Source organism: Anomaloglossus baeobatrachus, chromosome 1 (assembly GCF_048569485.1).
Source record: "Anomaloglossus baeobatrachus isolate aAnoBae1 chromosome 1, aAnoBae1.hap1, whole genome shotgun sequence".
In the NCBI taxonomy this organism is placed as follows: domain Eukaryota; kingdom Metazoa; phylum Chordata; class Amphibia; order Anura; family Aromobatidae; genus Anomaloglossus; species Anomaloglossus baeobatrachus.
The window spans coordinates 337,132,086-337,149,165 of NC_134353.1; the positions used below are offsets into that span (position 1 = coordinate 337,132,086).

Consider the following 17,080-nt stretch of genomic DNA (forward strand, 5'->3'; position numbering starts at 1 on the left):
CATCTTTATATTTCTTTTTTTATTTCTGCTATCAGAGGAAAATATCAAGGAAAAAAAGAAATATGTGTATATTTTTTTAATCTTAAGTATTGCTACAAAACAAAACTTACATTTCATTCCCTTTTTAAATATTGGACATATTTTTTTTCAACAGGGGAGGGGCTATAAATTTTACTGTTGATGTCTCTTTTTTTTAGTTTAGCTTTTTCCTTACTTTTTTGTTTATGTTTTCATTCTTTTCACACTACTGTTCCCTTAATAGGGTCTTAAAGTACCTTTTGGGGGCATTTTAACATGTTATTATTGCTGATTTCCGCTGTAACTGGGGATAATATATTAAACCCAGTTAAAGGGGAAATTAAGCATCCTGCTTGAACAGCAGAGCTGACTGGGTAATAAACCTTGTTTATTTTTTCTGTGGGGAGTCTAGCTTGTTCTTAAGGCCACGTATCACTAAGCGACATCGCTAGCGACATCGCTGCTGACGACCTGGTCCCTGCTGTGAGGTCGCCGGTCGTTGCTGAATGTCCTGGACCATTTTCTTGGAAGGCGATGTCCTGCTGGGCAGGACGCATTGCTATGTTTGACACTGTGTGACAGGGTCCCAATGACAGCAGAGATCATTATGCAGGTCACTACTGCGACCTGTATCGTTACTGAGTCATTGGTAAGGTCTGACTGTGTGACATCTCACCAGAGACCTCCCAGCGACTTACCAGCGATCCTTATCAGGTTGCATCGTTTTCGGGATCGCTGTTAAGTCGCTAAATGTGACGGGGGCTTTACAGCTAGCTTTCCACCTCCACAGCTGCACAATCAGCATTGACGATTTAATAAACTGAGTACTGTCCAGAAGTTTAAAGTTTATGGGCAGTACAGATGTAGTTAAAGAATTTAACACAATATTCAAAACATACCATAAATATAGTATCATTAGAACAGTAATTTGTTAGGAAATGCAAGTTAACAACATAGGATGACTTTTAGGTAATGCATTCTATTAAAAATAATATCATTGAAACTTACAAATCCACTTTCTGCAACAAAACTTGGAAGCCCACTAATCAGAGCCCAGTGATCAGCAGGGGGGTTTCTTTAAAGGAAGAAAAAACATAATGTATAATGATGTATTTGTGGTGGATGTATTTGTTTCTATCTGCTGAGCTTTAGGGGAAGAGAGGCTAGTCTTAAAGGGGTTACCACAATTTGATTGGTGGACGTCCGACTGCTGGGACCTACACCAACTGACAGAATGGGAAATGTTTCTCCCTATTAGAATGCAGTGTTAGTGTGCATGCTTGACTACCACTGAATTAATTTCTTATAGGCCTGTAAAGCGCTGTACTTGGCATTTTATGGCAGCCCTATAGAGAATGAATGCAATGGTGGCCAGTCATGCACACTACCACCGCATCCTAACAGGAACAAAAGTGCCTCATTGGGGATGAGTTCCCTGTTCTACTGATTGGTGTAGTTACCAGCAATCAGATCCCTACCAATCAAGAAGTTATCACCTATTCACAGGATTAGTGATAATTTGTTTGTTTTCATCTATTTGGTGTATAGATTTAAACTTCTCTTCAATGTATAACCTCTTTAAATAAGACCTGTTATCTGGTCAAAAATGTTCCCCTGAACATTCCCCTTTTTTTCTTTTTAAATTGCCATTCGGTTATAGAAGCATGGCTCTTTTTATTTAGGGCAAATTTTTCTAATCTTCACCAATGTGTATTTATGCAGAGGAACCTAAAGACACGCCCAAGATAATCCTGTGGGCTACGCCCAGTTGGTAAACACCATGAAAATTTGTACTATATGAAAAAATCCATATCTCTGGAGCAGTATGACAAAAAAACCCATAAATAAATATATATATATATATATACAGTGGCTACAAGTAGTATTCAACCCCCTGCAGATTTAGCAGGTTTACACATTCGGAATTAACTTGGCATTGTGCCATTTGGACTGTAGATCAGCCTGGAAGTGTGAAATGCACTGCAGCAAAAAAGAATGTTATTTCTTTTTTTATTTTTTTTTTTTTAAATTGTGAAAAGTTTATTTAGAGGGTCATTTATTATTCAACCCCACCAGAATTCTGTTTGGTTCCCCTTAAGTTATTAAGAAGTATTTCAGGCACAAAGAACAATGAGATTCACATGTTTGGATTAATTATCTCTTTTTTCCAGCCTTTTCTGACTAATTAGGACCCTCCCCAAACTTGTGAACAGCACTCATACTTGGTCAACATGGGAAAGACAAAGGAGCATTCCAAGGCCATCAGAGACAAGATCGTGGAGGGTCACAAGGCTGGCAAGAGGTACAAAACCCTTTCCAAGCAGTTGGGCCTACCTGTCTCCACTGTTGGGAGCATCATCCGGAAGTGGAAGGCTTATGGAACTACTGTTAGCCTTCCACGGCCTGGACAGCCTTTGAAAGTTTCCACCCGTGCCGAGGCCAGGCTTGTCCGAAGAATCAAGGCTAACCCAAGGACAACAAGGAAGGAGCTCCGGGAAGATCTCATGGCAGTGGGGACATTGGTTTCAGTCAATACCATAAGTAACGTACTCCACCGCAATGGTCTCCGTTCCAGACGAGCCCGTAAGGTACCTTTAATTTCAAAGCGTCATGTCAAGGCTCGTCTACAGTTTGCTCATGATCACTTGGAGGACTCTGAGACAGACTGGTTCAAGGTTCTCTGGTCTGATGAGACCAAGATCGAGATCTTTGGTGCCAACCACACACGTGACGTTTGGAGACTGGATGGCACTGCATACGACCCCAAGAATACCATCCCTACAGTCAAGCATGGTGGTGGCAGCATCATGCTCTGGGGCTGTTTCTCAGCCAAGGGGCCTGGCCATCTGGTCTGCATCCATGGGAAGATGGATAGCACGGCCTACCTGGAGATTTTGGCCAAGAACCTCCGCTCCTCCATCAAGGATCTTAAGATGGGTCGTCATTTCATCTTCCAACAAGACAACGACCCAAAGCACACAGCCAAGAAAACCAAGGCCTGGTTCAAGAGGGAAAAAATCAAGGTGTTGCAGTGGCCTAGTCAGTCTCCTGACCTTAACCCAATTGAAAACTTGTGGAAGGAGCTCAAGATTAAAGTCCACATGAGACACCCAAAGAACCTAGATAACTTGGAGAAGATCTGCATGGAGGAGTGGGCCAAGATAACTCCAGAGACCTGTGCCGGCCTGATCAGGTCTTATAAAAGACGATTATTAGCTGTAATTGCAAACAAGGGTTATTCCACAAAATATTAAACCTAGGGGTTGAATAATAATTGACCCACACTTTTATGTTGAAAATTTATTAAAATTTAACTGAGCAACATAACTTGTTGGTTTGTAAGATTTATGCATCTGTTAATAAATCCTGCTCTTGTTTGAAGTTTGCAGGCTCTAACTTATTTGCATCTTATCAAACCTGCTAAATCTGCAGGGGGTTGAATATTACTTGTAGGCACTGTATATATATATATATACACTAATGAGTGCAACAAAAACTGGCCACTTTTGACCTAGTGACAGGTTCTCTATAAGTAGACAGCTGTTAGCGGACCGCTATGGGCAATGCCCCATGAGAAAACAGTGTACAAAGTAGTACGGTCACAGTCTACTGCACTACAGTCATGGCCAAACGTTTAGAGAATGACACAAAAATAATATTTTCACATGATCTGTTGCCCTCTGTTTTTTAATTGTGTTTGTCTGATGTTTACATCACATACAGAAATATAATTGCAATCATATTATGAGTACCAAAAGGTTATATTGACAGTTAGAATAAGTTAATGCAGCAAGTCAATATTTGCAGTGTTGACCCTTCTTCTTCAGGACCTCTGCAATTCTCCCTGGCATGCTCTCAATCAACTTCTGGATCAAATCCTGACTGATAGCTGTCCATTCTTGCATAAGCAATGCTTGCATTTTGTCAGAATTTGTTGGTTTTTGTTTGTCCACCCGTCTCTTGATGATTGCCCACAAGTTCTCAATGGGATTAAGATCTGGGGAGTTTCCAGGCCTTGGACCCAAAATCTCTATGTTTTGTTCCATGAGCCATTTAGTGATCACCTTTGCTTTATGGCAAGGTGCTCCATCATGCTGGTAAAGGTATTGTTGGGCGCCAAACTGCTCTTGGACAGTTGGGAGAAGTTGCTCTTGGAGGACATTCTGGTACGATTCTTTATTCATGGCTGTGTTTTTAGGCAAGACTATGAGTGAGCCGATTCCCTTGGCTGAGAAGCAACCCCACACATGAATCGTTTTAGGATGCTTAACAGTTGGCATGAGACAAGACTGGTGGTAGCGCTCACCTCTTCTTCTCCTAATAAGCTGTTTTCCAGATGTCCCAAACAATCGAAAAGGGGATTCATCTGAGAAAATGACTTTACCCCAGTCCTCAGCAGTCCACTCCCTGTACCTTTTGCAGAATATCAGTCGGTCCCTGATGTTTTTTCTGGAGAGAAGTGGCTTCTTTGCTGCCCTCCTTGAAACCAGGCCTTGCTCAAGCAGTCTCCACCTCACAGTGCGTGCAGAAGCACTCACACCAGCCTGCTGCCATTGCTGAGCTAGCTCGACACTGCTGATAGTCCGATCCCGCAGCTGAAACAGTTTTAAGATACGGTCCTGGCGTTTGCTGGTCCTTCTTGGGCGCCCTGGAGCCTTTTTGGCAACAATGGAAGCTCTCTCCTTGAAGTTCTTGATGATGCGATAGATTGTTGACTGAGGTGCAATCTTTGTAGCTGCGATACTCTTCCCTGTTAGGCCATTTTTGTGCAGAGCAATGATGGCTGCACGTGTTTCTTTAGAGATAACCATGGTTAACTGAAGAGAAACAATGATACCAAGCACCAGCCTCCTTTTAAAGTGTCCAGTGGTGTCACTCTTTCTTAATCATGACTGATTGATCGCCAGCCCTGTCCTCATCAACACCCACACCTGTGTTAATGGAACAATCACTAAAACAATGTTAGCTGCTCCTTTTAAGGCAGGAATGCAATGATGTTGAAATGTGTGTTGGGGGTTGAAGTTCATTTTCTTAGCCAATATTGACTTTGCAAGTAATTGCTGTTAAGCTGATCACTCTTTATGACATTCTGGAGTATATGCAAATTGCCATTAGAAAAATTTAAGCAGTAGACTTTGTAAAAATTAATATTTGTAGCATTCTCAAAACTTTTGGCCATGAGTGTACATGCTTGTTCAGTCTTCTATTATTTTTTGAGGCCGGTTTTGTGCATCAGTGCTTCCACTTCTACCATTATAATTGTATTATAATTGAACAATTTGTAATCTACTGTACATATATAAAACAGCCTGAACCAAGAACAGTGCTTATAAGCTATCCAAATAAAAGCCAGATATACCTATACCAATGGCTAATGAAATACAGTGGCACAAACCAATATAAATTAGTAAAAAAAACCATCCACAAATCTAATCAGTGTGCATGTGAATAACATGGACAAGTGGAGTGCAAACCCCTAAATAGCATGCCACACATCACTGCACAGTACCCACTGTGACGGGGGTGAGGAAAATTGAGTAATCCTGACAAACACCAGGTGACCCACTTCAATGGGAGTTGAGTTCAGTACCAGGGATAGTCCAGTTCACAGTGTAGGATTGCCAATTTGCCTCTTTATTTTTTTCTTGACGGATTATCAAACAGTCAGATTGGAAAACCATCATAAATTATTCTGGTTATAAGTGATACATGTCTATAGCCCATAATTCTGATATAAAGTCATTTTCTGCATTCACTATAAACTGTAAAATGGTAAAATGATAACAATTATGGTCAAAATAATCTGTATAAGTTTCTTCAGCCTCAGTTATAGTGCCCTGTTTTTATGGACTGTCCTGGAATTTCTGAACGGTTGGCAACCCAGGAACAGTGTACAAAGCTGAGTAGTTCCAATTCTGTACACTGTGAAAGTTTGGCCACCACGGGAGCTATACACATCATCAGGTGTCAGAGAACCATCAAACTAATATTGATGAGCCATCCCTGGGGTAGGCCATCAATATCAAAGTCATGGAAAAGCCCTTTTTTTCTCTGCAAATTTATATAAGGGCTCATGCAGATGTCCGATTTTCTCATGTAATGCTCGTTCACATGCCCATATTTTCAGTTTGAGAGCTGTCTGTGAACAACACTTGGACTAATATTATTAAATGAAGCAGAGCAGATGACCAATTTTGTCACTGACCTAATCAATGTGTGTAAAAAATCACAACATGCACGATTTTCCTTGGGAAATCGGATGAGACTCACCTATTCAAGACTATTGGTCCAAAAAAAATAAGATGCCAAAGTATAGCATCTGATTTTTATGGATATATTACAATTTTGTAACATAGGAAATTATCTTGTAAAGCTTCTGCTGTAAAAAAAATGTATTGTGTATGGATTGTACATGGATATCATGTGAGAAAAAAAAAATTGTCCCACTTTTCTGAATGAAACCCAACATTATTTTTATACAGTTGTGTGAACCCATAGAAGAATATTGACCGATTTTTGGGGATCAGACTTTGATAAGAGTGTGATTCGAGTGTCATCAGTTTTTCTTATACCTGCAGGAAAAAAACGTTTCTCCATTCTGACAGTCTGTGAAAATGTCATTCAAGTGCCGTCAAATTTAATTTTTTCATCGGGTTCATTTACGTTTTCATTCTCACTTGTCATCCATGTACAATCCGATTTTCTACAGCAACCGGTTTAAATAATTTATTGGACCATTTTCCGTTTCCTACATTACAGAATTGTAATGTATCTGTAAAAATTGGATTCTATACTGTGGCATCTGATTTTTTTTTTCTCGCACCTATAGACTTGAATGGATGAATCTTATCTGAATAACAGAAGCAAATAGCGATATTTTTCACACACAAATTTAGTCAGTGACAAAAATTGATCATCTGCACTGCCCATTGAATAACATTGATCTAGGCTAGGACTCGGACTGAAAATATGGTTATGTGAACGAGACCTGACCCATAGACTTGTATTGCCAATTTTGATCCAGCATTGGGAACAAAATTGGATGTACCTGCATGATTTTCCATAGACCGCATGCACAAAGTCAACAATACGTGTGGGAAAACATATGGGCCCTTCCACATCATTTTAACCAGAAGGGCTCATTAACATGTACATATTTCCAGTCCAAATGTTGTTCATGAAAAAAACAGGCAGCAATCTGACCAATATTATTCATTGAGGCAGTGCAAATGACTGTATTTTTCTTCACTGACCGAATCTGTATGTGAAAAAAATTTCACCATGCAAGATTTTCCTCTGGAAATCAGATGAGAGCCATTGAATTCTATTAGTGCGAGAGAAAAACATGGATGCCACAATATAGCATTCAATTTTTATGGATATACTTCAATTATGTAACATAGGAAACTGTAAATGGTCCTGTAAATTAGTAATATAAAACAAAACGGATCACATACAGACTGCACACGGATGACAAGTGAGAACAAAATTGTCCCACTTTTTTGGTTGAAACTTTGAACGATTATTCATACGGTTGTGTGAACGAGCTCTGACCCATAGATTTGCATTGGCGAGTTTGATCCAGTCAAATCAATATCGGACGTGATTTCACATGTACCCCTCAGCTTACAAAAATCATGAGCATGTGTATAGCCCCAGAGACTGTAATGGTGCTACCCGTTAAAAAACAATAGCAATTGCATATGAAAAACTGACTTCTGATTGAGCCCTATGAGATCTAAAAACATTGAAATAGCAAATTTTGAGAAAACCAAAATTTGTGTCAATCTCAATTTGATCATGATTGTATATAAAAATGGTCTAAAAGAACTCATGTGATGGCTCCCACTTTAAGAAAAAAATAGTCTGCAAAAATATACAGCTTTTTACAAGTCTTTTAAAATGCAGTAGAAAGCCCCTATAGGCGCTGGACTGACAGTAGATAGTCCTTCTTTTGAACTGCTGTAAAGGCCCCTTTACACACTGAGACTTTCAGCGATCCCACCAGCGATCCCAACCTGATAGGGATCGCTGGTAAGTTGCTAGGAGGTTGCTGGTGAGAGGTCACACAGTCAGACGCTCCAGCGATCCCACCAGCAACCTGACCTGGCAGGGATCGCTGGAGCATCGCTACACGGGTTGCTGGTGAGCTGTCACCAGCAACCAGTGACCAGCCCCCAGCCAACAGCGATGCACTGAAGCGATGCTGCGCTTGGTAACTAAGGTAAATATCGGGTAACCAACCCGATATTTACCTTGGTTACCAGCGCACGCAGCTACACGTGCAGAGAGCAGGGAGCAGCGCACACTGCTTAGCGCTGGCTCCCTGGTCTCCTAGCTACAGTACACATCGGGTTAATTACCCGATGTGTGCTGCAGCTACATGTGCACAGAGCAGGAGCCGCACACACTGCTTAGCGCTGCTCCCTGCTCTCCTAGCTACAGTACACATGGGGTTAATTACCCGATGTGTGCTGTAGCTACACGTGCAGAGAGCAGGGAGCAGCGCACACTGCTTAGCGCTGGCTCCCTGCTCTCCTAGTTACAGCACACATGGGGTTAATTACCCGATGTGTACTCTGCTACACGTGCACAGAGCAGGAGCTGGCACTGACAGTGAGAGCAGCGGAGGCTGGTAACGAAGGTAAATATCGGATAACCAAGGACAGGGCTTCTTGGTTACCCAATGTTTACCGTGGTTACCAGTGTTCGCAGAAGCCGGCTCCTGCTGCCTGCACATTTAAGTCCCCTTTACACATGATCATGCTGCACAGCGGGAAACAAAGGACCAAAGAATGGTCCTGAACGATTTGTAGCGATCAGCAACCTCACAGCAGGGGCCAGGTCGCTGATGTGTTTCACACACTGCAATGTCGCTGGGGAGGTCGCTACTACGTCACAAAACCGGTGACGTTACAGCGATGTCGTTTGCGATGTTGCAGTGTGTAAAGCCAGCTTAAAGGTCTGATAAAACCCCCTACAATCCACACAATTCTACCTGTTTCAAACAGGGGAAAACACTTTCTTACTTTCTAAAGGTACTTTATATTCTACATGTATGCTCTAAATATACTTACGGAATAACTTTGATGTCTTCTTTTCCGTGCAGTATGTAATCAATAACCTTGTAGAATACAATTTCCTAAAAATACAGAAATATAACTAATAAAACAAGATTTCATATTTATAGTAATGGTGAATTACCTAATAGTATAACTCCATAGAGTATTATGTATTGTTTACCCCAACTCTGGACATTCGAGATAAGGCCAGGTAGAGTGGGGGATGGGTTGGACCGGTTTTCAAAGATATCTGCTCCATCTGGCCTTAAGCCAGCTTTACACCTTACAATTAGGTATGCGATCTCGTATGCGATGTGACACGCCCAGGTCGCATATGCGATTGAATGAGATTGCACATAGGTCGTTCATTTGCTGTCACACGTGCGTTAGTAGTCTATGTTAAATTGATCAATTTTGTGTGCGATCCTTTAGATCATGTGATCTGTGACGTATGCATTGGACACCCTTTTTTTTTTTTTATTTATTGACTTGCCAAGCGTGTGTAATGTGTAGGGATGCGTTTTTACTATGTCATCTGCCATTCAGCTCTGCTACATGGCCGCTGACAGCAGACATAGACAGCCATGTAGCAGAGCTGAATGGCAGATGACAGCAGACACAGAAAGAGCCGCACTGTCAGAATGAACTCGGGTGAACCTCACCCGACTTCATGGTCATGCTGCGGCTCTGTCTGTGTCGCGTCCTGATTAGCGGTCACCTGTGAAGGATTCACCGGTGACCGCTAAACTCCTGAGTAAGTGAATTGAGCAGCCCTCTCTCATACTCACCGATCCCCGACTCTGCACGGCATTCACACTGCTCCGGCGTCTTTTACTGTTTTGAAAAAGCCGGCCGCCCATTAAACAATCTCGTATTCCCTGCTTTACCCGCTCACCGGCGCCTATGATTGGTTACAGTGAGACACGCCCCCACGCTGAGTGACAGGTGTCACACTGCACCCAATCACAGCAGCCAGTGGGCGTGTCTATACTGTGTAGTGAAATAAATAATTAAATAATTAAAAAAAACGGCGTGCGGTCCCCCCCAATTTTAAAACCAGCCAGATAAAGCCATACGGCTGAAGGCTGGTATTCTCAGGATGGGGCGCTCCACGTTATGGGGAGCCCCCCAGCCTAACAATATCAGCCAACAGCCGCCCAGAATTGCCGCATACATTATATGCGACAGTTCTGGGACTGTACCCGGCTCTTCCCGATTTGCCCTGGTGCGTTGGCAAATCGGGGTAATAAGGAGTTATTGGCAGCCCATAGCTGCCAATAAGTCCTAGATTAATCATGTCAGGCGTCTATGAGACACCCTCCATGATTAATCTGTAAATTACAGTAAATAAACACACACACCCGAAAAATCCTTTATTAGAAATAAAAAACACAAACATATACCCTAGTTCACCACTTTAATCAGCCCCAAAAAGCCCTCCTTGTCCGGCGTACTCCAGGATGGTCCAGCGTCGCGTCCAGCTGTGCTGCATGAAGGTGACAGGAGCTGCAGAATACACCGCCGCTCCTATCAGCTCCACACAGCAAATGAAGACAGCCGCGCGATCAGCTGAGCTGTCACTGAGGTTACCCGCGGCCACCGCTGCATCCACCGCTGGATCCAGTGACAGCGGGTAACCTCAGTGACAGCTCAGCTGATCGCCGGCTGTCTTCATTTGCTGTGTGGAGGTGACCGGAGCGGCTGTGTCTGCTGCAGCTCCGGTCACCTCCATGCAGCAGCACTGGATGCGACGCTGGAGCATCCTGGATTACGCCGGACAAGGAGGGCTTTTTGGGGCTGATTAAAGTGGTGAACCAGGGTATATGTTTGTGTTTTTTATTTCTAATAAAGGATTTTTCGGGTGTGTGTGTTTATTTACTGTAATTTACAGATTAATCATGGAGGGTGTCTCATAGACGCCTGACATGATTAATCTAGGACTTATTGGCAGCTATGGGCTGCCAATAACTCCTTATTACCCCGATTTGCCAACGCACCAGGGCAAATCGGGAAGAGCCGGGTACAGTCCCAGAACTGTCGCATATAATGTATGCGGCAATTCTGGGCGGCTGTTGGCTGATATTGTTAGGCTGGGGGCTCCCCATAACGTGGAGCTCCCCATCCTGAGAATACCAGCCTTCAGCCGTATGGCTTTATCTGGCTGGTTTTAAAATTGGGGGGGACCGCACGCCGTTTTTTTTAATTATTTAATTATTTATTTCACTGCACAGAATAGACACGCCCACCGGCTGCTGTGATTGGGTGCAGCGTGACACCTGTCACTCAGCGTGGGGGCGTGTCTCACTGTAACCAATCATAGGCGCCGGTGGGCGGGGAAAGCAGGGAATACGAGATTGTTTAATGGGCGGCCGGCTTTCTCAAAACAGTAAAAGCCGCCGGAGCAGTGTGAATGCCGTGCAGAGCCGGGGATCGGGGATCGGTGAGTATATGAGAGAGGGGGATAGACTGACATGGACAGAGAGTGAGGGACAGAGATAGTGACCGACTGACAGAGATTAGTGCATGACAGACATTGTGAGGCGCTTCAGAACGCAGCTTTTCAGCTGCGCTCTGAAGCGGACCTTTTTTAAGCTGCGGTGCAGAGCGCACACCTGCGCACATAGCCTCAGACACAAAAATCGTATGAGGGATGTCACACGTTACAATTCACTAGGTTCATACAACAAAACGTCCAATGTATGATGAATAAACGACGTGTATGCGATCACCGTATTTTCTTTCAATCCTGATCGCACGTAGGTGTCACACGCAAATACGTCACGAACGATGCAGGATGTGCGTGTTGTAGCTGTTCTGTTTTGTCACAAGTCAGCTTATGGGATCACCAGTGAGGTCCTCTTGAGTTAGGCCTCTTCAGACCTAATCAAGATCGAGCGCTCGGAGAGAAAAGACCAGCATCCATGTGGGCATGATCAATTTCTTCTGTTTATTTCATCAAAGTACAGTTTATTTATACCATTTACAGATCAATGTGATATTGCAAAAGAAAAAGAAAAAAACTTCAAGCTGAACTTTACTAATTGTTCATATGACCTTTAAGTTTTAGCAAAACAAAAATGTAGAGTCATGCATATGAGATAAGAAGAACATTTAGAAACCATAATAATCCTTGAGTCTGCCTCTTATTCCGTAGGCTCCATAATGACTATGAACTACCATCAGATATACTTACTAATAACAATAAATCTTTAATAAAGAAAAAGAGAAACTATTAACCCTTCTATATCATGCGTCACTTACAACTTGACCCCGACGACGGATTGAAAGATTTATTGAAGCGTGTAAAGCAGGCATTATCCTTATGAAAGATAAAAAAAACCCACACATATATTAACTTACGGATAACTTACCCTTCCATCTGGTGTGCGTGGTCCAGAATAAGGAGGAACCTCTCCCATCAGAACAGGCCAAAGGTCAAAAAATTCCTAATAAAAAAAAAGGTTGGAATTTTAATAATTTTGTATTTTTTCCACAGCTTTTTCCGCTTTGCCACTTTTGTTCTATTAACATATGAGGCCTTGTTTTTTAACAAATTAATTGTATTAAATAACACCATCTACTGTACTCTATAATTTATTGAAAAAAGGGGGAACAATTTCTAAGTCAAAGATGAAAAACATCGAAATCCTCAACTGCTTCTTTGGGTTTTGCTTTTATATTCATTGAGCAGTAAAGTGACCTGATAATATGATTCTACAGTTCAGTACCATTACGATAACAAAGTTATATCATTTTAATTTTCTTTTCTTTCCGTTACTGCTTTACTGAAATTTTGGTTTGTTTTGCCATATTAAAAGACCCATACATTTATTTATTTTTTCTGTGATTTGTTTTTGTGGCAAGCTATCATTTTAATTAGTACAATTTAGGGAGTACATACAAATTTTTGTTTGCTTTTTATACTTTTTGGGGGAAAGGTGATCAGAAAAAGTACCGTAAATATTGTGGTTTCCTTTTTAATATACAATACAGGGTTACATTTTTTTTTTATTTTTTAAAGATCTGACTTGTACATAGTCAGAAAAAGAAAACGTTTCTATGCTCACCACAATACTGAATACATACGTGGCATATACTGTATCCATTCGGAAAAAAATTTCTTCAAACCTCTGGCCCGCAGTAAAACACCAAAAGGAAAAAGGAGAATCCGGTTCTCGATAAATAAAATCATTTTTTATTGATGTGCATTAAAATCCATGTTATAACAGGAAAATATATGAAAACATGTTTCAGGCTTACACCCTTGATCACTGATCCAGTGATCAACGGAGCAGTGCGCACTAGAAAATGGACTTTTCGTAAGAAAAATCCGCACCCTCTGGCAGAATACTGCAACCGCGGCAAAAAACGCGGTAAAACCGTTTTGCCGCGTTTTGGCCGCGGTTTGCCACGGTTTTTCCACGGGTTGGTCCCTGCGGTTTTTTACCATTATCTATGGCAAAAAACGCAGGTATCTGCAGAACAGAAGTGACATATACATTAATTCCGTGGGTAAATCCGTAGGTATAAAAAGCGCAGTGTGCGCACAGCATTTTTTTATACGCATAGGTTTTGCTGGGGAATGACTGCAGAAATGTTTGACACATTTTCTGCAGCAAATCCGCGGCAAATTAACGGTAAAATCCGCGGTAAATCCGCAGCGTGCGCACATAGCCATAAAAGGGATTTTAATGCACATCAATAAAAGGTGATTTCATTTATCGAGATCCGGATTCTCCTGTTTCCTTTTGCTGACTTATACATAGTTGGAATGCACACATATGCAAAATCATAATTTTAATATATTTTAGACTATTTTTAAATATTAACTATTTTTTACACAAAACACATGTATTTACTAAGACTGACATAATCAATTCTTAATGTATGGCATTCAAACAACATTTTAATAAACAAAAATATCAATGGTTACACTTAACCCGTTCACCCCCCCCCAGCCCAATTATTTCAATTCTGACCAGTGTCACTTAATGTGGTACTAACTTTGGAACGCTTCAACAGATCACAGTGGTTCTGAGATTTTTTTTTTTAGCAATTTTCACACTTTTGAATTCTCATGCGCTTAAACCAGAGAATTATGGTACACAAAACAGTTAGCAAATATTTCCCACATGTCTACTTTACATCAGTACAATTTTTGAAACAATTTTTTGTTGGAAGTTAGAAGGGTTAAAATTAGAGTTGAGCGCAGTTCGCGGTTCGAGGTTCTCCAGTTCGCGGTTCGAGTGATTTTTGGGGGTGTTCTAGATCAAACTAGAACTCGAGCTTTTTGCTAAAGCTCGATAGTTCTAGATACGTTCGAGAACGGTTCTAGCAGCAAAAAGCAGGGCTTTTTACAGCTGCAGTGTGCAGGAGCCATCGCTGGCAGCCTGCCAGAAGCTGGTAACCAAGATAAACATCGGGTATCCAAGCAAAGCGCTTTGGTTAGTAACCCGATGTTTATCCTAGTTACATGCAGGAAGCCCACACTTCCCCGCTCAGCTCACTCCGCCCCCTCCTGCACGCGGCATGTACACATACATACACACACACACACACACACACACACACGTCCCCAGCCATGCAGTCCACGACACTGACGTCCTCCTGTCACTCTGCACACATGGTCCCACTCGGCTTACCTGCGGTGATGAAGTCCTGACCTCAGCGCTGTCACTGTCCTCCATGGCCGCCGCTTGTCACATCACCTTCTCTCGCTTCCGACCCGAGACTGACTAGCGGTGACGTCACGGGCCTCTCGCGATACTTGGCTGTGAAGGTCATTGAACTCAGTGACAGGTGCTGTCGGCAGTGCAGGAGATCAGCGCAGGTAATGTACCTCGCTGACAGCAGCACTTGTCATGCCCTGCAGTGACCTGGGCTGACCCATTGATGTTAGCTCAGGTCACTGCACTGCTCTCCCAGCCAATGGGGAACATCCTGCTCTTCATTGACTGGGAGAGTGTGGATCGTCATGGCAACCCCTTGGATTACACCAGACCTGGATTTGTTTTTCTTTCTAATAAATTGGTTAAAGAGGGAATGTATTGCAGAGTATTTTTTCAAATAAAAATGTGTTTGTCGTCTATTTTTTTTTATTACTGACTGGGTTGGTGATGTCGGGTATCTGATAGACGCCTGACCTCACCAACCCCAGGGCTTGGTGACAGGTGACATTACACATCTGGTATTAACCCCATATATTACCCCGTTTGCCACCGCACCAGGGCGCGGGATGAGCTGGGGCGAAGCACCAGGATTGGCACATCTAATGGATGCGCCACTTCTGGGGCGGCTGCGGCCTGCTATTTTTAGGCTGGGGAGAGTCCAATAACCATGGACCTCCCTAGTCTGAGAATATCAGACCACAGCTGTCTGCTTTACCTTGGCTGGTGATCCAATTTTGGGGGGACCCCTACGTGTTTTTTTTTTTTTAATTATTTATTTAATTTAAAATAACAGTGTGGGGTGCCCTCAGTTTTGGATTACCAGCCAAGGTGAGGTTGCCAGCTGTGGTCTGCAGGCTGCAGCCGTCTGCTTTACCCTAGCTGGCTACAAAAATAGGGGGAACCCTACGTCATTTTTTTTTTTCATTTTTTTGGCTAAATACAAATCTAAGCACCCCTTAGTGCCACATGAAAGGCACCAAAGGGTGCAAAATTACAAAATGCAGGAGAGTGGGACATTATGTGTCTTTCTGCCATTATAATGACAGAAAAGACTGATATGAAGTGCACAAGCACAAGAAAATCACCAGAGCGCTCTACGCTGTGAAAAGCAGTAGAAAATGGCACTGGAGTGAACATGTGACCGCCTCATGTAGGATGAAGCTATGGATCCTGGGTAAATTTATGCATTTACCGTCCTTCAGTTTTTTTGCAGTACACAAAAAAAACGGAAGGCACACGGATGACAAACAGATGACATACGGACCGTCTACGGAACGGAAACGGATGCCACACGGATGCACCCGTGAAAAAAAACGGACTGTTGTTTGCAGCCGCAAAAATGGATCGGTCGTGTTAATGTAGCCTTATTCTGATCTGCCGTTTATAAACAGCAGGCAGAAATAAGTGAATAACGCCCCCCAGCGTCAGAAAATCTCCGGGGTTTCAGGGCTAGCTGAGACCCTGGAGATCATGATTCAGGACGGTTTTTCCGGTCCCCACTCACGTGATCACAGGTATACACCGTACACCGATGATCATGTTACAGTAAATGACAGCGCCGGTAAAAAATTATTTATCTCCCATCTGGCATGAACAAACATGATAAATCTCCTCCCCGGTCCCCTCCGGTCCCCCGGTGTCGCCAAAGTGCCCCCCCCCGATGCCCTCCCAGAAATCCAAGATGGCCGCGCGCACAGCAGCGCGCCGGCCGCATTCACCCTACTCCTCTGATTTCTGTTGCATGTGCCATGGCACACTCCTCCCCAGGCCCTGCCAGGTCACCCCCTATAACCCCACCGGTGTTCCCCGGTGTCCCACGGTACCTGTGCAGCGTTGATCCCCCCACGGCCCTCTCCTTCACAATAGACGCTGCCGCATGCACAGAGCGGCTGTCAGCTCAGCTTCCTGTGTTCAGACACAGTGAGTGGTGGTTATGCATCTGTAAGCTAAATGGGCGGCACGGTGGCTCAGTGGTTAGCACTGCAGTCTTGCAGTGCTGAGGTCCTGGGTTCAATTCTCACCAAGGACACCATCTGCAAGGAGTTTGTATGTTCTCCCCGTGTTTGCGTGGGTTTCCTCCGGGTACTCCGGTTTCCTCCCACACTCCAAAGACATACAGCGCTATGGAATTAATAACGCTATATAAATGAATAAATTATTATTATTATTACTGCAATGCCCTGCTCATGAGGTAAGGAACATAATTGATCAGGAGAGCTATATACTACATTTCCAAATGGAGGGATTTGCTTTTATAGTTTCCCTGCTGAACGACTACCAAACATGAGAGTCCGTTATACGCCACAAGAAAACACATCTAAATAGCGAGCT

The 17,080-nt window shown here is 42.9% G+C and overlaps 1 protein-coding gene across 1 annotated transcript in view; it reads right to left on the bottom strand.

Moving 5' to 3' along the window:
- The window catches only part of LOC142292369 (rod cGMP-specific 3',5'-cyclic phosphodiesterase subunit beta-like), a 113,096-nt gene that overhangs the window by 59,043 nt on the left and 36,973 nt on the right, over positions 1 to 17,080 (bottom strand). Inside the window, exons 5-7 of the mRNA XM_075337696.1 lie at positions 12,452 to 12,526; positions 9,096 to 9,160; positions 1,027 to 1,093 (exon numbers count right to left, since the gene is read on the bottom strand). Coding sequence (XP_075193811.1) covers positions 1,027 to 1,093; positions 9,096 to 9,160; positions 12,452 to 12,526 — 207 coding nt within the window. The remainder of the gene's footprint in view (positions 1 to 1,026; positions 1,094 to 9,095; positions 9,161 to 12,451; positions 12,527 to 17,080) is intronic.